The sequence below is a fragment of the Argentina anserina genome, chromosome 1 (assembly GCF_933775445.1).
Source record: "Argentina anserina chromosome 1, drPotAnse1.1, whole genome shotgun sequence".
Lineage (NCBI taxonomy): Eukaryota > Viridiplantae > Streptophyta > Magnoliopsida > Rosales > Rosaceae > Argentina > Argentina anserina.
The window spans coordinates 5567074-5588218 of NC_065872.1; the positions used below are offsets into that span (position 1 = coordinate 5567074).

General features: G+C 39.0%; 1 protein-coding gene across 2 annotated transcripts; it reads right to left on the bottom strand.

Annotated features, from left to right (window-relative positions):
• Window positions 1-195: 195 nt before the first annotated feature.
• LOC126799469 (uncharacterized) lies at window positions 196-20813 on the bottom strand. Of its 2 annotated transcripts, none has more exons than XM_050526684.1 (35): window positions 20564-20813; window positions 19608-20341; window positions 19358-19483; window positions 19178-19263; window positions 18251-18359; window positions 17764-17859; window positions 17609-17671; window positions 17452-17511; window positions 17045-17113; window positions 16140-16221; window positions 16000-16052; window positions 15822-15887; window positions 14511-15743; window positions 13113-14117; window positions 12681-13016; window positions 12083-12341; window positions 11774-11996; window positions 11104-11479; window positions 10637-10786; window positions 10324-10545; window positions 9982-10203; window positions 8870-9520; window positions 8519-8776; window positions 8082-8432; window positions 6655-7061; window positions 6148-6574; window positions 4683-5981; window positions 4163-4423; window positions 3783-4073; window positions 3235-3702; window positions 2345-2776; window positions 1850-2128; window positions 1106-1657; window positions 786-995; window positions 196-513 (listed from the first exon to the last, which is right to left on the bottom strand). In XM_050526684.1, exons 1-35 carry the CDS (start codon window positions 20619-20621, stop codon window positions 394-396), a joined length of 11634 nt encoding a protein of 3877 aa, XP_050382641.1. In that variant the 5' UTR covers window positions 20622-20813; the 3' UTR covers window positions 196-393. The 2 variants fall into 2 exon arrangements, with proteins under 2 accessions (XP_050382641.1, XP_050382633.1); XM_050526676.1 differs by having other exon boundaries at window positions 15822-15920.
• Between the last annotated feature and the right edge of the window lie 332 nt (window positions 20814-21145).

The following is a 21145-nucleotide window of genomic DNA, read 5'->3' on the forward strand; positions in this document are numbered from 1 at the left end:
TTTTGTTGTATTCAGTAAACACAGTAAGTGAGATTGTGAGCATCACGCTCCAAAAATGACAGCAAAAATATGTGTTTGGAATCTGTGTTTTCTCTGGTTTTGTTTAAAATGCTGCCGCCTCTATTGTTTGCAGGCCGTTTTACCAATCTCATTTTCAGGGAAGAATAATGAAGATTCTGAGTTTTAGAGTGAGATGCTTCAAAGAGAGCTAATTTTCATTGATGTTAAATACGAGTTTTGTAATTTACATTCAACACCCAATCGCTTCAATGTCACAATAGGTGTTGAGAAATATTAAAACTGCGCCTTTCACCTATAATTAAACATTTACACCTCGAAACCATAAGAACCAAATCCACTAAATCTTAGTAATTTAAACTCTGGCGCCAATTCTCAAAACCAGGCATGCCACGTTGGATCCATCATGCACAGGTTCCTTGGAGTCAAGGCTGCTTCAACTAACTCGGTCACTCCACGCTGAACCGACTGTGGTGGTTCCATGGCATTCTCCTCCTGTAAGTAGGTAAAGACATGATCAATGGACCTTACGAACTAGCAAATGATTCAAAGATTGAAACTGGAAGAGGAAAAAACAGACTAAAAACTCATTTAAATTTGCAAATTATCTTTAAATTTGAAACCAAACGGGTAATAACTGAATTTGCATCAATAATTTTCTTTCAAAGAACACTATTTATTGTGCAAGCTTTTCTGCCGTCAGGGATGCTGTTAGCAAGGTGAGATCCCTGGCTTTTCTTTTTTTAATGACAGAAGGACTGGCTTACCTCTTCAGAGAAATACTGTGGGGCGATTCCATTGATCCGGTTAATCACGTGCTTAACATTGTTGATGACCTTCTGCTTGAAATCAGCCGGGTTCATACTACCCCCACCAGAAAAAGGGGCCATAGGCATCCCAAGGGGTCTCCTCCAAGACCAAGACAGAAGCTCATCGCGGAAAAACATAGCTAACTGGTGCCATAGATGCTGACTTTGCTGCAATATAAATAAGGTTGTAGATTAGGATAACATTACACCCTGTCCTGTTTCATGATGTGTTTCCATTATCACTTTTACTAAATAAATAACTTCCACGAAAAACTCACTTTAGGTGAAACAACAGCCTGTGCTGCTGCACACATTGCAGACACAATGAGGCCTTCCACTCCAAAATGGGAGAAGAAATATTGCATGTTCCTCGTAAGACGGAAAGGCACCGGTTCATTAAATTCGATCATTCCATTTGCATCATATGCAGGATGAAAATCAGTTTGAAATATCTTTCCTGTGTTCTTGGCAAATAGTATTTTGTTTGGTGACCGCCCCCCAATTTGTAACATGAGAGACATGAAACTTGAGAGGGCTAACTGAATTGCAAACTGCTTCTTGAAAGCCCACATATGGCTGCCACTTGGTAGAGTCTTGTACATGTACTGGGAAAAGATCCCATCCTGTACGAGATTTCTTGTTATGTCCGTATAAGCTTGCAGGCGAAGGTCTATAACAGCTTCTGGTGAAATTTGGCCAGATATAGCTTGGTTTAACTGCTCCTTGAAATAGGTGATAGGAAGATCTGCCTCCTTGTCATTCCTTGCACAATGGTTCTCATACACCTCAAGGAAGGTGCTGTACATCAAATCATCTTCTACCATACGTACCTGAAAATATAGCCACAATTTTGTTATAACATACCTAATCTTCCTTTGTTGTGCCTAAGCCTAGCAGCTTAATCTAGATCACACAAGTGATCTATCATAAGAAAACACACTACACTTTGCACCGACCTTTTCACCCCTCCCCCATCGCCTTACACATGAAAAGAGTATATTATTGATAGAGAAGAGTCAAACCTGTGACCAAACAGGTATAATGATTGGAGTGTGAATGCTTATGTGGCGTCGCCTTGATTCCTTGTGCTTATCAAACATCTGGTTCATCACACGGAAAAGCTGCAATATTCGTTCATCACTTCTTGCATTAGGGGTCAAAGATGTCTGGACAATAAAATGACGCTGAGATCCATCAGAGCCAATAAGAGTCAAGCGCCGGAAACTGCTTCCATGCCTTCGTACAATTGGTATATCAGCTCCAACCCTATCCAACTTAATGGTATGGTCCGGTGCTATTTCCTGTAATCATTGCAATCAGATTTTATTAAGAAATTGCATCTAGGAGCATTTTAGTGGAGAGGAAGATGGCATTTAATGCAATTGTTTTTTGAATGGTGCTTTCTGGCCCCATTTTACACAATGGCACAAGAACACAAAAGTTAGGTGTATCATAAACTACAAACCAAGAACCCCAATGACAAGCAGAAATGATAAAATAAAAAATGACTTGATAACCTGATCGCTGAAGTATTGTCCTGGAACCTCAACATCCACAACATGAAAGTCACGCAGCACCCTACTTTCCTCTTCCAGCTTCAAAACAGCTGGAAACCTGTCTTCAACATTGCTCTGGAGCACATTTTTCCAATGCTTTAACCGCTCAGTCAACTCAGAGAGGGTTGACGGAAAAGTAGGAGTGCTCCCAGGATCAAGATCACGCTCGAAATCCTGTTTGTATTCTCTCACAAAATCAACATGCTTATTTACAGCATCTGCTGAAAAGCAAGCTCTGCAAACACCAGAAAGCTCCTTCTTAAGAGATTGGGGAACCTCAGCTGTGGTCGCTGTTGGATACTTGTAACAACGGTGGAGCAGTGCATTAACCACCGCCAGAAGTCTCTCCTCTGGCAAAGTGACAAACCTTGACCCAATTTCAGTGAGTAAACTCTGCATCCAGAAAGAAAACACAATTAACATGAGTAATCAAGATGATAAAAAATTATTTCTGAAACACATCACCTGTGAAACTTTAGTCCCAAAAACTAAAATCATATATTTTGATATAACATGCATGTAAAGTTAGCTGGTTGGTTACAAATAGACAAGGAGCAATTATCTGAAGAATCTTTTGATGTGTCTATGTAAACAAATATAATCTTTTGATGTGTCTATGTAAACAAATATCACTTTTGTTTGAGGCATGAATGAATAGGTATTTACGAATACACAGGCCCACTGGGAGGCATTGGCGTTGAGCCTCTAGTTTAATTCTTGAATGCTACGATTGTGTAAAGAATCGATGCTGTTCTTGTTTCCATTTAAATCATCTTCTTGGTTTGCTTTGATTAGATTTTGATAAACCAAAAAAGAAAGCATTATAATTGCTATACAAAAGCAACTTTCACCTCAAGTTCAGTGGCCAAATTAGTATGTTTGCTTCTAAGAGCCTCCATTATATCCTTAGCAGCATCAAAAGCACTGGCAGCAGAAGGCGGGGATCCGAAAGCACCATTATGCCTTATTGCATTCTGACCACCGTCATTGATGGTTGAAGCACCTTGTTGGTCATTCCCTGGATGCATGCTGCTCTCAACACCTGTTGACCTTTCAGATTCTTGCCCATGAGAGTTTCCACCGTCATGAGAGCCAATACCCCCACCGGATTGAGCAGCTTGGTGAACTTGATTGTCTGAGGATAGACCACTATGACCTTGTACTCTGGCATTCCCGTCAGCTAAGCCCATTGAACCAGCACTGGCACCAGTGGCACTTTGCTGCATTCTTTGAGCCATTGCCATCCTACTACCAAGTTCAGTTTTATTTGCAACATCACGCCTTTCAAGCAAATATGTGCGAAGCCAATAATATAGGGCCTGCGATTTTGAATGTCAGCATTCTGTTGGGTTTAATCATGTAATAAATTTTCCCTTTACACATGTACTATGACATTTACCTGGGGGTACACAGTTGCAATTTTAAGTAGAACAAGTTTGCAATGTGGAGCTTCAGTCCTTTGCAAAGAAAGTAACAGTTGTGGAATCCATGAAAGCCAGACCCAATGGGGAATTTGTTCAAGATATTTATCGAAAGCCCTCCCAACAGGCTCATTAGGAGTATCAAAGCTGAGAAGATACAGAACACGAGCTAGATGGCTTCTTGAGTTAGATATGCCAAATTTAATGCCTTGAAGAAAGCAGCTCACAGCATACTCCAGCCAAATCTCGTCATGTGTGTCTCTGTAAGCCTGTACAAAACAGAGAACATAACAGAAGAGTCATAACCAACAAGTAACCATTAATATAAATTGCAACAGAAGCACATAATAGGCAATACCATGTCACAATAATTTCCCCAGCTTATCCATCCTTTTGGCAAATTCTTGAACAGGCTGATGCCATTAGAGTATGCCTGATTAGCACCTTCAGAGTCGCACAGCTTTAACAGGAAATCCCCTTTAAGACGAAATATTTCTGCCTTATGTTTCACTGGAAAATACTCTAGGTTAGTGCTGTTAATTAGATTGAGACCACTGGTAAGCTCTCCTTTCATCTCCAGATAAGCTTTCGCTTGTTCTCTTATCTTCACAAAGGCCTCCTGCACACATAGAAAGACGGATGATAGGCAAGAATCCAGGAAAAAGGGGACGAGAAACAAAAAAAAATTACTGAAACACCAGGTTTCATGATGATGACCCGACATTATGAACAAGGTTGGATAGGTATGTTCAGGCTAATGGCATACACATAAAAAGTCCAACAGATCTGTTCTGTTTTTATTTTATTTTTCCCCTGCGCATTGGACGCAATGATGCTGTCTTTCTGAACAAACATAACATGTTTATAATATTTAATACCTGCACTTCCATGGTTGAATGGCCATACATCTTTTCCAGTATTGTGACACAAACATCATAAAGGCCCTGCTTACGACCAATACGAGCAAGCTTATTGACATTCCATGCTTTGTCACGATAACCAAGGTGATGAAGTTGAGGATTTGTAGTTGTAAAATCTTTGAATGCATCTATGACTGCATTATACATTTCATTCCTCCATTGTAGCAAATCATACCAAACAGACATGTTATCCCATTCATTAGGAGTTCTCAGTCTCCAAGTTTCAAGGATGTCTTTGAGGTCAGCGTAAAGATTTCCATGCACACCGACCACAGAATTTGCAGCAACCTTGTTTCCATTGGCAATATCCACAAGTATTCTTGATGATTCTTGAACTTCAACCAGCTGTTGGAACTGCTGCAACAACGGAATCCTAGAATGAACAGACATCTGTGGCAACTGCCACCACTGTTCTAAAGCAAGATCAACACCTTTCCCCACAATGTTCTCAGCATCCCCAACACCATTTGCGTTTTTATCATGTAGAGCAAAAAATGCTTGAATAAGCCGCAGTTTTGGAGTTTCTTCTACTTGTGCCTTTGGAATTACAACATCCTTCATATATGCCCAATCAGGCAATTTCCAAAGACTGTCGAGTAGTATTTCATAATTGTCTATACTCTTGCCAAAGTCTACCAATGCATCCCATTGGCTAAGCTGACTAGCACAGTATACCCATTGTTCTTCCCACAGACACATCTCAGCTTTTGGTACAGCATTGTTATATGTGCCTTGAGTTGCCTTAACCATTGCTTGGTAAAAGAGGCTTTGAGCACGCTGCCAATAACCATGCTGAACTAGCGAAAGCCCGGCTCTAGTCTCTGCGGTGATTGACCTTTTCTTCCACAACCCACACCTCATATCTTCTTCATTAAGCAAACGATAAAGTTCAGCTAGTGACTCGGAACATTTTGTATCATTTGTGAACAGCATAACATGACTCTCCAGTAGTGCTAATGCAATATGCCATGCATTGTAAGTTTTCCCAATATATTTAATTAGCTCACTCGGCATCCGTGGTTGAGGATGGCTCAACTGAAGCCCTTCCAGAAGTGCTTGCACGACATTTGGTCTATTGCCTTGCTGCTTTTTGTGATAATCTTTAGAGAGGAGTGTAATCATTGGTTTAGCTAATGCTACCTGCTCTTCCTTCTGTAAAGTTACCCAGACAATAGGAAACACCAACACCCACAAATGATATGCAACATTTGCATCCATATGAGCAAGCTCTCTGAGTGGAATAATGAGATCAGAGACCTACAAAAAATGTGTCAGAATTTCAACATTTTGGACCACTGGAAATACTTTTTATTTTTAAATTACAAGAAAAAGAAACAGCTTCTTTTGTTTAAAACTATAATCTAAGCACAATCGATATAACACCGTTTAATATTTAGTCATTACACAAGCAATGCAGTATTACCTTGAGTTTACTCATCTCATTTAAAAACTGTGCATGCTTACGGACAAGAATATCAAATGTTAGAGGCGCATCTTCCGAACCCTCTGGAACATCAGTTCCCTGGTGCTGCATCCCAGAAGGATCTGGAGAACCTGAAATAAGCAGCGGTGCCACCTTCGCTGAATTCGGAGCAAGTGTGATGGCTTTATCCTCAACTAGGATTGCTAAAAGAAGATCAAGGCCTTGTTTGAGCCAGAAGACATCACTCAAAGCTTCCCAGTTCTGAAGGTGAATAATGTATTGAAGCCTAGCAAACAGAGTTTTCCCAAGAGATTCATGGTAAAGTGAGAAAAATTTCATCCTAGATTCAGGATTTCTAGCTCGTAAACCAAGCATGAATTGCCTTTCCACCTTCTGAAACACCTCTTGACGCAGTGATAGGGGATATCTGGAAGTCATTGAATTCATTTAATAATAGTTTGTATCTATGTAACATAAAAAAAAAAAAAACAGGATCATATTACTTACTTATTTGAATCAGCACATAATCCATAAAGAAGCTCAAGATATTTACTGTCCCACTCGTCTAGAGAATCTGAGAAGTGTTGCTTATCAACTAGTGAAAGCTTCTGAAGAAAGGAAACTATTTCTTTTGGTGTGAGAAAAGCACTTGATGAGACTGATGTGCCTGGCTTTCCATTGTCATCTTCAATCCACCCTTTTATCACATCCAGTATGCATAGAAGCACACTAGAATCAGTACCTTTCTCAGACAGCAAACTATTCAAAATTTGAGTAACCGTTCTTTTGCACTCAGTAACAAGCATGGCCCTTTCATTAATAAGCTTCAGCACAGATTTCAGATTAGAAATCACTGCTCCAGCATCAGCACCTTGACGCGAAGAAGACGCTGCTGAATCCAGCTCTTTCTGGGCCTGAAATGGACGAAGTGAAAAGGTCATACTGAAACATCAGACTAGGCCTGTAAAAGTGCAGGGCCAGGCGGTCCGACCCTAAGGTATGATTGTATGATGGGCCTAGTACATATAATACAGGAAGCAGAAATGTACATTGCAAAGTTATTGAAGTATCGCGGATGTATAAATTTGTCAGACACAAATGTTAACTACAGATTCTACACATTAACAGAATGAGTCCATCCCCAGCCTAGTACACAAACTCCAGCTTTGCTACATGGCATTACAAGAGTCCGTTATACATAGAGTACAACCTCAACTATGTTGGTTGTCATTGTTCTTATTGAAGCCTAAGTTGCTAGTGCCTCAGTAGCAAGTAATATCCAACTTATGTAACATTATTTAAACACACAAAAGTAACGACTACCTATTTACAACACATGTTACCCTTCTACTAATCTAACTATGATCACCGATGATAAGTAGACAAAAATTAAAATCATTTATGAGATCCTAAGCTATGACTTTATTCCGACTACTTATTTAATCAGCTTATAAAACCCACTGGCCCTGTGTTTGAAGTTGACAACTACAACTCTATCCCCCTCCCTCGGCAAAAACTAAGAAGGAAAAGAAAGGAAGAGAGATGTGACACAGTCACACTTATGAATCATGTGTCAAACAACACACAGAAACCAAACACGAAGGAACATCACATGAACTGAACAAACAGAACAGTCCATGTATCATATAAGAAGTATACCAAGAGAAAAACTGAGATAAATTATACATATAAATATATATGTAAAGTGTAAAATAAGAAAATTCCTCAAATTCTTAAAGCAAGGATGTCCTTTCTAGATCGTCCATATATATATATATATATATATATATATATATATATATATATATATATATATATAAAGACGTCATCTAAAAGAAACTTTATGATGTAGAAAAGAGGTGAACATAGTTTCATCCAAAAGATGCAAATTTATGAAGCACTAAAGAGATAAGAAATGAGAAACAGATGCCTACTTGTTTCAGATGAGAACCAGATGATGGGCCCATTTCTCTTGCCAAACGTTGAAGAATACGAACCAAGATATTAGGATCAATGAAGTTATTCTGAACCTCAGTCAAGGTTTTAATCACAAGCAAGACAAAACTAATTGTATTAACATTGCTGTCTTCACCAGGTGTTTGAGGCATTGGAATAGTAATCATCATCTGCTTCTGTATTAGTTCATCAACTTTCTGATATAGTTGCTTCAGATCAGGGGGAGTTGTAGCTGCATCCAGTGGAAAAGCCAGAAAGACCATTTTCAACATGGAGCACAGTGACTTTCCAGCATCTAACAGTTTCAACTTGAAACATGGTTCAAGAATCTGGCAAAGAAAACACCACAGGACCAAAGTGAGTGTACCAGTTTAGGTTGTATCAGTATTGAAAAAAAAAAACACTTGTTAGATACCTGCGAAATCTGGTTAAGATTATTTCTGATGAACAGATGCGGCTGCTTCTCCAGAACTTTGTTCATCACATCCAACCCCTGTGCCAGGGCAGTGGAAGGGTCCTTGGAAGGAGGCTGAATGCTGCTCAGCAGCTTCTCAAGATAATTAAATTTAACATTGGCAGTTGGCCACACCTCCAAGGCTTGTGAAAGTAGCTCCAGAGCTTGTTTGTACATGGTACTTGCTTCTTTGTCCTTAGGCTCTATGACCAATGCAACCTGTTTCCAATATCAAGAAAGTGGTAAAACAATAAATCATCAAATGAAGAGTTTGTTTTAAACATCAAAACAAGAGTTGATAAAATGACTTACCCTTATCAGAAAGTTGATTATCATTTCTTCCATGGCAGCATTTGGCTTGAATTCTTCATCAGGCTGGCCAGTAGATCCCGGGGTCTCAATGTTAGGAATCGATGATGCACTTCCTGGTGACATTACACATAAAGATTGAAGACCAGGTTCAACTTTGACACGTTTCGTTGGATCTTCAGGAAATGTAGACCCATCCACAGAGCGCTTAAGATCAGCACTAGAAGGGCCCGAATTAAATTCTGTGATCTGATTGGTGACATCACCATCAGCTACCACTTTCATTTCATTTTGGCGTTGTCTTTCCCAGCCAACCACCAATCCAGCAAGTTCAATTGCAAGACGCCTGTTCTCTGCAGTGGTGTTGTAAGGTAATCCAAGGCGACTGAGAGAATTGACCATCTGAGGTACAAATTGTGCTCTACAGCTATAAAAGAGATCTGAATGGCGCACAATAAGCTGGAAAATGTGAATCAAATTAGGAACTGAGTGGCCTTCCTCAACCAGAATCTTTTTTGTGTATCGTATCCAAATTGGCATACGAATATCTCCATGCGGTAACCTTCGGGGCAGTGCAGGCATTAGTATATCAAGGGCCTGCTTGACCAGCATTTTATTCTCAGGCTGGCAAGTTCTCAGTAGTGCAACAAAAACCTGAAAATTATGGCACCAAATCAGGATTATCTTAAAAAGGAACAAGTATTATGTGCATATTAAGGAAGTGTTAGTGTACATGCCAGTGCACTCTCCTTTTATCTTTTCATAAGAACAGAGCACAACAATGCCAAGACATCCACTAGCAAAGCTAACTACAATGTCACTCAAACACCATATCACCAGTATCTAATAGAAATAATATGCATTTTGGCCTGGAATTTAAGTAGTGATGTGGTTTCCACCATATGCAAAATGGCTGTTTGTTTGGAAATAGTAGGCAAAATTAACAGGAGTCTTCCAACAAACATAATCAATATCCAGTAACATCAATGCCAATGAGACATTAATTGCCAATTAGACAATCAAACATTTATTTACAAACAGTAGCATTAATGCCGTTAAGACATTAACTTCCAACAGGACAAGTCAAAAACAATTATGCATTTTTTCTGCCATACCTGCAGAATAATTTTTTCTGGAGCTTGATAGGCCTCCAAAAAATGACAAACATTTACAAATGCCCACTGTTTACTGGCACTATCTTCGCGTTTGAGATGATTCCAACCAAATTTGATCAGCTCTTTCCTATGACCAACAAGGTCGTTCTGCAGATACTTAAGCAGCAAAGTGGCAAGCTGCAATAGTTCAATTCTCAATGGCTCGTCGTATTCAGCAGAAACCTACAACGATATGGAATCAATGACATAAATGAAACATGTACTTAGAAGCCAATAAAAAAACTATATACAGGAAAAAACATGTAATGGCACTGGAAACTCTTTGGTTTTAGAAAAGAATACCTCTTCTGGAGGATCAAGAAGTTTGTCCACAATTGTTTTCACAATAGCCTGGTCTACAACTTCCCAACTTTGATCATTTTGGAAGGCATGAGCAAGCATCGGGAGAATGAGCATTTGCATTATAACCACCAAATGATCATGACCAAGCTGTTTTGATTGGAAAAGAGTTAAGAAATGCAAAAGAAGTGCCTTTTTATAGTTGGGTGGATAACCTTCTGCAACCTGAAGAAAAAAAGGTCATCATACTTTGACAAACAGTTGACCCAAGTAAAATAACCAAGAAAACAGAAACAAGAACTCATATTCAAAATACCTCAATAATATAGAACTCCTTCAGAAATGTATAATCAATTCGAGAATGAAACAAGAAGATGGTGAGTATATCAAAGAGAACATTCACTTCTGTTTTCTCGTGCCGTAAATAATTCAAGAAGCATTTGACAAGCCATTTGCTTTCTTTAACCTGCAATTTAGAATCATCAAGAAAAAATGATCAAAAGATGGCAGATCAATCGATTCAGACGGAAAGTATAGCATCACTCTCGTGAAAATAAAAAAACAGTAAAGTCAAGGACAGGCAGACAGTGTGTTAGTTCATATTTTGAACAAACAGTATGCAGTGTGCAGTACACAAATCAAATAAAGTATAGCTACTACCTGCAAATATTACTACAAACCTGACAGTAACATCTTTTATAAGAGAAAAAGTAAAGGCTTCTCTTCCCCTGTTTCAACACCCAATCAACCATTAAAAGGGACAGCACAAGACGTAAATTTTACCTGCACCAAGTCCAGCTCCTGTTCATTCTGCAAACGAGATAGTCTTGCAGCTGACTTCCAAACAAGAACCAAGGTCTCAAACACATCGTGATTACTCTGTAGCCAGCCAGGTATTAATTTTACTAAAGTTTTAACAAGTGCAAGTCCCCGAAAATAAGCATCTGACGTTGCACCAAGTTGTGCAGATGGTGGAATTGAACTATCTGGTGGAGGCTTAGCAAGACCTTCGTCACCCAACAAAGCGGGAGTTGATGCCGTCACTCCATCAGAGCTTACCAAAAACTCAGGAAATGCATTTGCAAGTATTTTCTGTGGCGATTTAGCAAGTTCATCTCTCAGTGGCTGGCCGGCATCTGAGCGGATTATATACATAAACCTATATTACATGAGCAAAGAGAAGTAAATATAAGTATACTATATATAAAGTACAGAACTGAATGATATAAGTATTTAGGGTATCACATAATCCATGAGATCCCATCTTTCACAGTTTCACCAAACAGTGTATGTATAAATCAATTTTTTGGCATTCAAACTTGTTCCATATCCAAAATAAGTGTGTTTATTTTTCCTTTCTGAATTATTTTTATTTATTCTAACAGTCGTCTATCATTGATTGTCATTGTCTATGGTTACAAAGAGAATATATATTATTCACATTGAAAGTTACCTCCGGAAGTACTTTGGTTCACTTAATCGCGCAAGGAAATAATCAACAGCAAGGCTAGCATAGCGGTTCAGAAACTTTGTGAGTGGAAGACGATACGGACTATTAATTTCACTGTATACTTGTCCAGGGAGAAGAGCTCCCTCTAATTCAATAGTCAAAGTTACAAGTTCGTCAAGGAACTTTGATGCGGCCATAGGAAGAAGGTGAAAAAGTTCAATGATAGCTGAAATGAACAGAAATTGACTAGGTTTTGTTAGAATGCATAGGTATCATAAATCAATGAACACAAGCAGACTGAAAGCACATTACCAGCTGCTATTTTTGGTTCTTCACCAGCCTTCCATGATTTCTGACTTTGTGAAAGCTTTTCAGGTTCTAACCACTTCTTAAGGTGTTCTAGCAACTTGCCACCAAGGGTGACATTAAACCAATTAGACAGAAGCTCAAGAAGCCGGGCCAGACCCTGCAGAAGAGGCATGCTCAAATTCTTCGTATGTGCCAAGTTTACCAAAATAGGCCTAAGGCTGCTCTGAAGAAGCTCCTTTGGCATCCTCTGCTGATTTATAACCTGAACAGAAATATAGTACGGTACATGTATGAGATATGTAGTCAAAAAGAACAAAAATCCAAATTCTTTGGTTGAAAACACAAGTATGGGAAAGGAACTAGAATAGCTGAGTCATAAATGATGATAATCCTCCATTAAACATCCACATATGACTCAGCTGGCCAAAGTAAAAAAAATTATAAACCAGATGAGCAACATCACCTCAAATAGCCAAGCAATTGACTGATACACAACACAATATTCAAAAAAGGATGCCACTATTCAGATATGAAATGTACTATGACCATCAATATAAAGTAAGAAAATGAAGACGAGAAATGAAAAGGAGATCAACCCTACCTGTCGCAAGCCTTCCTTGGCCACAGCAACAATTTCAGGCGTTCGACATGTCAAGGATTTGAAAAACATGGAAATGATTTTTGCACGCAATTCAGCATGATTTTGGGTTTTAAAATCTGCCCATGCCATTGTTGTACAGAGTAACTCGATGCAAGCTGTTCGAAGCTTATTTAGTGATGTGGCCACTTTGGGGTTCATGAACTTCACAACCCACACAGTTTCATCAGCCTCAGCTATCTGCAATGCTTCTTGCAGAAAGTTAACCAAATCCTGAGTAAGCTTGAGAAGAGGCGGCCTCAATGCTAAGCAGAAGTTTAAAGCAGTAACTGTTCCCACCTATATACGCCATCGTATGAAGTCAGAGAAATTGAGGAAGTACTAATAATAATAATAATATCCAGTACCAGTTCTAATATATAATTCATAGAATACCTGTTGATCTACAGTTTTTGATCGAAGTGGTCGCACCAAAAGAGGCTGAAGCAAAGGTTGATACAAAGGCTCAAGCAACTCAGATACCTCACTACCAGTTCTACTAGCCAAAAGTGCCAAACATGACTGCACATTCTTCCTCACAATAACAGATGCATTGGGATTAAACAACTCTGAAGATAGGAATTCAACTACTCCTTGAAAACTTTGCCGGCGAGGTTCACTATTTGCTTCATCAACATTATTAACTACACGAAGAACTTGCGTAAGCACCTGACTGGTCTCTTCTTGCTCCTTGCTAGCATAAGTAGGAAGCCTTTTAAGAACATATACCAAACCGCGAACAATCCTTACTTGGAAAACACATAAAGTTTCAACAGTGACCTTCCCAACCAAAGCACCAAGTCCCATTACGCCTCCCATCTGTGCTTGCCAGGTTGTTCCATAGCAACAATGCAATAGACGGGGAAGAAGTTGCTCAAAAACAGGGATGCGAACACTTGGAGGTGGAGAGTATACAGGATTCATGGATGGGCTAGAGACCATCATTGGAGTACCGGGGCCCCTTGACATCAGTACATCAGCTTGCTTCGAGCGAGCGAGAAACATAAGTGTTTCACAGAAAACATTTAAAGCGCTAAGCGCAGCTTTGGCGTGGAGTCTGTTTTCATCTGCTAGAACATCAACTAAAGCATCTAAAAATATTAGAGGATCCAACTCCTTGAGGTTTGAAGAAGAACTATTCTTTGATCTGGAACTGGAACCCGTATTAACATTTGAAGAAAGCATAGGACCACCAAGGGTAGAAGTAGAGACTGAGGTACTACTTGAGGATGAGTCGATATGAAACATCATTGCGAAATGGCGGCAGACATTGACAATAAAGTCATCCTTGGGGTCATGGAAGTCCGGATCCACACTGGCAGAAATAATGGTCATCAACAGAACCTTGAAAACTGACTTTTCAGCCAAAAGTTGGGTCTTTGTCTTTACACCCAAGTCAGCCTGCAATTATGCATACATTTGTCACACTATAGTACTGTTTTCCTTTTGGAGCTTTTTCAAAACAAGAAGTGAGTAGGAAGAAATTTAAAGCGCACTTGATAATGTAAAGGCTATAGCAAGAGAACAAACTTAACGTCATTCAGTTTCCAAAAAGACCAAATAACAAGGTGCCAGTGTTTACATGGTGTACAGAATTAAAAATATTATACTTAAAAAAAATCATTGATACTTAAATTTGTATATCATGTGTTACGTGAGTTAACGAAAAGCTATAAGCAATGGAGTATAGTGCATACTGTTCACTAATATATAATGAAAATCAACAGCAAAAAGAGATTGAGTGGAATGCTAACAGAATGATAATTCATCACCTCACAGATAAAATCAACCAACCTTTATCTCTGAAGATTCTGGCCGCTGAGTCGAAGCATCAACTGCAGAAACTAACGATGTGGACAACTGATTAGGTGTGCATCCATCGTCAGTAACCTTTTCTGGCAAATTAAGCTGAGACGATAAGCAAACACGAAGAAACTGCAATGCCTGCTTTCGGTAAAATTTCTCAATACCACCATTATTGTTCATAACAGCTGCCACAGCAAGATTAATGCATCGATCCAATGGCACCAAAAACGGGGTTGCAGGCTCAAATGTAAGGATCACACGGAGTCCATGCTCTGGATTCTCCTTGCACTCAAGGGCCAGGGGCTCTTTCAGAAAACGCCTATTACGACCACCTAATTTGCCCAGGAGTTGCAATGCTTTTGCTCCCCAAGGATAGGGGGCAGGCCTCAAGTGAGACCATAGGGCTAAAATTACCTCAGACATAACATTAGCCATGCTAGGTTCCAAGAAATCAGGATTTAAACTGTCCACCCAAAACTCAAGTGTTCTTAAACCTAAGCTCACAAGATCGTCACTTCCTTTAAGACATAAAACAAGAGGCTTCATTAGACGCGGAAGATGTGGTAACAATGAGCTCAACCGTGCCGGCAAGGTTAAGCACAATTCCAGCAAAAGGTCCTTCATATCTTCCCCAGCTGGACCCTCAAGCATCATCAACAGCATATTAAGACAAGGTTGTAACATAGGAATCAAATCCCTCAGAAGAAGTTCAAATTTGCATACTGCAAGAGCTCGAAAGGTGGTGCGAAGAAGTTGCATGTAACCAAGAGGTTTTTCAACTTCAGTAGCATTTTTCATGCAGAATTCCATAATAATAGGCACGTGAGGTTGCAAAATACGTTCAAACTCTTGAGGTGCTTTTGAAACTGCTCCAAAAATGAAGCGAAAGAGATGCAATACCAGTTTTGCTGCAGGTGTATCTGGATACTTTAAGACATCAAGTTTACTGTTCACAAGATAGGTAACCAAAACATCTGCAAAAGGCCTGTATACTTTAGGGGCTTGCAAGAGTGTAGAGAATATGTGAACCAATTGACTGTTGTTAATCATCGACTCAAAAAGCTCAGGCATACACAACGAGAACATGTCCATTAAATCTCTAGGTTCCATGATAGCTAAAATCTGGGAGAAGAGTTGCAGCATGTCCCTCTCTTCATCCTTCTCCTTGAAGAGGGCTAAGCAATGGACCCCACTCTTCAAAACACCAGAAGCTTTCCGGACCTATGCAATGCCAGAGTCAGATAGAGGGTAACAAAGCGGAAACCAAATATTACATTCAACAGCTCAAGAGTGAATAACCTCGTCTTCTCGCATTCCTTTAAATCCTTGTGGTGCCGGTAAACTGGATGTAGGGGAAACAAGCACCTGTGGGTGTGTTCCATGCGTAGAAGGAGAAACCTTAAACCATCAGAAATGTCACATAAGAAATAAATGTTAATCAAATTCATGACAAACTATTTAACCATAATATTAATACCTGTGAGCGAGGTATGTGTGCATGTGTGATACTCCATATGATGGTCTTCATTCCTGACAAGATCAGACATTTCTTGTAAGTTGATATAATACATAACTGGAGAGCCATAGTAAAAGGAAATGAGAATGCCGATCAATTACCCATGACTAATGTCTTGATCAGATGCTTACAATCATTGACTTCCTTCGAATGTTCCACAGTGACCTGCACGTTCAAAACTGCCTGCAACCAAATTATTAACACTAATAAAAATTTAAACTTATGCCAAAGTATGAAACTGCTGCAGTTGCCAAAAAGAGGATGTGACCAAGCAATTAGAGAAATGGATATATAGAAAAAGTCAAAAAATCTTGAAGCATGTGACTTGACTTTCGAGTTATTTCATGCACACATCAAACTATTGTCTTCCAAACCAAAAGGATTATCCATGTAACATTCACATTAAAGACGGTCACTGAAAAATTTTACATTCCAAAATCAACAGAATAATTAAAACCGGAGGCTGATTATTCGATGATAAACCATACTTAAATCCTCTCTTTCAATCATATGAAAGAGTAATATAAACATGAATATGCAATAATACTACAAAAGAAAAGAATTAATGGAATTGTCTAAAGAGCAAATAAATACTTTAACGTTTAAACTGAGACTTCAATTGACTATGGAAAAAGATCCATAATTTCAAAAAACCCCCTCCCCCCCCCCCCCCCAAAAAAAAGACCACAACTAGTCTGACAACAGTAAAATTGAAAAAAAAATCCTGAAACAAGACATAATTCCATCCAAATCGACCTCCCCAATTTCCTGAACTGAAGCAGCATATAAACAGCTAGTGAGCAACTATTTTAAGAGCTTTACAAAGATGCAGTGAATGATAAATGACCAAAGAAAAAGTAGTACACAAAAGAACGATGACAAAAACATAAAATAGAAAAAGACGGAAGAAACACAACATTAAAAAAAGCAACTGGAAACCATAAGGCCATCTTACACCAAAAAATATTATTATTATTATTATTGAAAAATCTGTCAAAACACGAACCTGCACAGGAAGCTCCAGTTTGGACCTTAGAGTGGCGCGATCCTTTCCCTCTTCAGACTCCTCCAGTAGCTATGAGAAAGTATGGAGACATGTTGGTATTCTTAAATTAAATCATGACATTTGGATAAGAAAATGCAAAGAACCTGACTATCAGTAGCCTCATAATGATTCTCAACTAACTTACAACCCGCTACATACTTGGATAGACTTTTTCAATAAATTGTGGGCGAAGTATCTACCATGAGCTCCAAGAGATATATGAGGGTGCCACACAAAAGGTTTGGCAGTAAACTATGCTTAAACATAACATACATATACCTATATAGGTGGGTGTGTGTGTGTGTGTTGGTTTGCATTAAATAAATATTATAACCTCTGAACCAAATTGGACAACAATCAAAAAATACCTGAGGAATATTACGTTTAAAAGTACTGAATTTCCCAACAAAAGCATCTAATATACGCCCCTACAAAGAAACAATTTCTTTTCATCAGATAGAGAAGGAGAGAATTTGGTAAATGGCTCAAACCATTCTAACAAAAGTTTTAGACTGTTAATCAGACCAATAGAATCCGTGCTTGGTCCATTGATGGCTGATCAACTCCTTTCTCGAATATTGGTTCCACCTATGTCCATAAAGATATTACACGAAATATTAATACTAAAAAAATACAAAAACTAGTAAAATATCTTGAAGAAAAGGAGATAGCATATGCACCAAATTCAGCATCAAGCGGGCACAAGTAGTATGAATACTCAATGACAATGAAGCGTCATGCATGTTGCTTGAGAACAAGTATATGATTCGCGATAACTGCAGCACAATTACACAAGTTTGTTAGGGTAGGATTGGAGAATCACTGATGAGTAATGACGGAGCATAAAATTATTAGATATATTTTCAGTTAAGGGGCAAACAAACAACAGATCTACCAATTGCACATCTAGCAACCCAGCACTATGTCAGTGGGAGAGAGAGAGAGAGAGAGAGAGAGAGAGAGAGAGAGATCCCAGCCCAACCCACAAGGATTATTATCAGTTATTTAACCATGAAATTAAAAAACTGAAAAAAAAATAGCCAGATTTAGGCCACTGCAGATTGAAAAGAAAACCAAACACTTAGGGCCAAATGCACCAATTGAAGTGCATACAATGACTGACATTAACAACAAACTGATTTTGCATTAGACACCAGATAAAAGTACCTGTGACAACGAAAGGTCTGCTCTAACATGATGAACAATCTCTGCAAGTAGACTATATGCCAAAGGTCTCAATGTCTCAAAGCAGGCTCGACCAGATCCAACCAAAACCCTGAAAATGTCAAGAACAAAAACATTTTTATCAATTAAAATTAGCTTTAATAACATTCTTACTTTCGTTCAGAAGTAAGCATAAACTGGAATAGGAAAAGTACATATCAGACATAACTGGTTACATTGTGGGATGAACAGTATACTGCACTCTATGTGACATGCAGCAATAACAGAAATTAAAGATGTAAGTATAAAGTCTGTGACCCACTTCATGTTAATTGTGTGATTATATGTGGCATCTGTCAATATCACATAAATATTTCAAGAAAACCGGGTGCGATAACTCTATCCAAACAAGCCCTGATAAAACAAAACATCACCAAAGCTTATCACAGAAAACCAGAGTGACAAATATATAACACTGATGGTGGTAGCAAGACCTTATGTACAAATATATTCACTATCTTGTTACTGATACATTTAACAACTTTTTCTTAAAACTTAGCATGAAACCCACAAGACTGCTTACAAAAAAGTTTAAAGATTATCAAATCTGATGAGAACCAACATGAACCAGGTGAACACAAACGGTTTTATATGCAAGACACTGATCAAATACTTTTACCATTCTTCTGTGTCTTGGCAAACCATAAATATATGCACAACACGTAGTGCTTAAATTTCTAACATGAGATGTTTTAGAAGAAATAAACCTTTCTTAATTCCAAAAACATTTTGAAGACTACTGAAAAGATATTTCTCATAATATTAAGATTTAGATGGAGCACTACATAATTTGCCCCACTCAACTTGGCAATTTTTTTGTAATGTTTTCATAATTAAACATCGCAATATGACTGAAAACAACAATATTACCTTTCTTCCAATAGTGTATCAATCAGAGGAAATAAGCCCCTCTTGAAATCTGTTCCAAGGACATGTTTTAAAGCTACTAACAATTCCTGCAATCAAGAAAATATGTATGTTGCAGACGTACGCTTAAAAACAAAGAAATTGACTGGTGAAAAAATGGATCAGAATACAAAAAAATTGTACCTTTCTAATTGATACAGAGTCTGAACATGTAACTAGCAAATTGACTATGCTTTTACATATGCTTTCTTCATGCTGCCTGATATAATCGGCAAAACTCTTCAACAGGTATGTCAGAAACGAAACAGTCTGTTGTAAAAGAGAAACAAATTAGTGAAGAACTAAGAAAGAAGACATGAATAAGGTAGATTGACAATACCACACTGAGAGAACCATTAATAGATACATAAAGGGGTATATAACAGCTGCTTACCTTCACCTGTGCACCCTTCAACTCAGTGAAATGAGTCTTCAAGTGCGGAGGAACAGATTCAGGGCCACGAACAGATATAGCAGCTACCATCTTAGGCAACAGATGAGGAATATTTGTCTGGACAAGTCGACTATACAACTGAAACAAAAACATGACCACCAGGGGACTCTCGGTAATTATCTTGAAAGAACATGTACTGGGATTAAGCTTCCCGCCCCCGGTATACGAACTACTCCCACCACTTAACGACTGATCCAAAGAATTCTCCACAGGCTTAACATCTTCCATAGGCGCCATGCCTTTCTCTTCTTTCACAAAGAAGAAATGATTAACAGTCGCCTCGAAGTTGCTGTAGATTTTGCAGACAAAGTCCAGAAACGGCTGAACTTCATTCTCCAGCGTCGGCCTGAAGTTCCTCAGGAGATCAAAGATGATCCGAATGCATATCAGTCCATTCTCCTCATTATCAGTGGTCAATACTTGCATGGCGACTTTCAGGAGGTCCTGCACGAAGGGGCGGAGCACTTCAGTGTGAGGGAGGCGGTTGAGAATCTCCACGACTATATTCCGGAGCTTATGTTCGGGATTATCAATCATCTGTGGCGTTGTGATGTGCAGAAGAATCACCGAAAAAGCTCGAAAGTAGCATTTCAGAAAATTCAAGTACTCGGCTGTATGCGCTATCTCTAGGCTGTCCCGAACCTCCATCGCCATCTGCAGCCTCACCTGAATCGCTGTTTCAGTTCATTCAAACAATTCAGATCAATATTCAATCGAAAAATCAAGTAATTCTACTCAGTAACTAACTGTATGCTTTGATTCTACGAATTCAGTCCAACATACAAAAGCAAAATTCAATCCAAAATTCAAGTGGTAACGCTACTCATAAACTAACTGTATGCTTGGGAATTGAAATGAACAGTTGAATTATGCAATAGAGAGGAGAGAGAGCTTACGGAGGTCGGGCTCGACGAGACGCCGAGAGTGTTGGTTGAAGTCCTGGACAGGACTCATGGTTTAGTACAGCGAAACCGAACCGGGAAACCCTAAAATTTCCGGTAAAACCGATCCGGAATCGGATTCGGTGATTTCAGAGTGAAATGTTTGCGCTGTTGTTCGAGCTCGGGCAGCAGTGCAAGGCAGCCGCAGCTGGCGGTGCTTAAGTGGCGGCGACGGAGACGAGAGGGATCATATGGAGGTGGAATTTTGAGAATTAGGGTTTTGGGGAGAAAAAGAACGAGTTAGGGTAATTTACGGTCACTCTCAGTCCCCTGGGACTCGAAGAATTGGGGGGAATTGGTTATTGCTCCTACTACTACTACTGATCAAAAAGATAAGAAGGCATATATTTATATTAGTGGACTTTCCCGGCATAGGCCCAAAACACTGGGCCGGACTTTTATGGCATTTGTCCGGTAGAAATTATCTGCACTCTCCTCCACGATCAGTCCTTAATTATGACGACCATGATCGTGGTCGTAAGGGTTAAAAACAAAACAACTCTAGTTAAAAATGACTCTCTCCACTGTCTAATTTAA

Coding starts and splice junctions, on each gene's coding strand:
- LOC126799469 (XM_050526676.1), bottom strand. CDS start 20,621: ATGAGTCCTGTCCAGGACTTCAACCAACACTCTCGGCGTCTCGTCGAG. Junction 8,433..8,518: donor ATCTTAACCAGATTTCGCAG/GTATCTAACAAG, acceptor TTTCTTTGCCAG/ATTCTTGAACCATGTTTCAA. Junction 4,424..4,682: donor ATTCAACCATGGAAGTGCAG/GTATTAAATATT, acceptor CTATGTGTGCAG/GAGGCCTTTGTGAAGATAAG.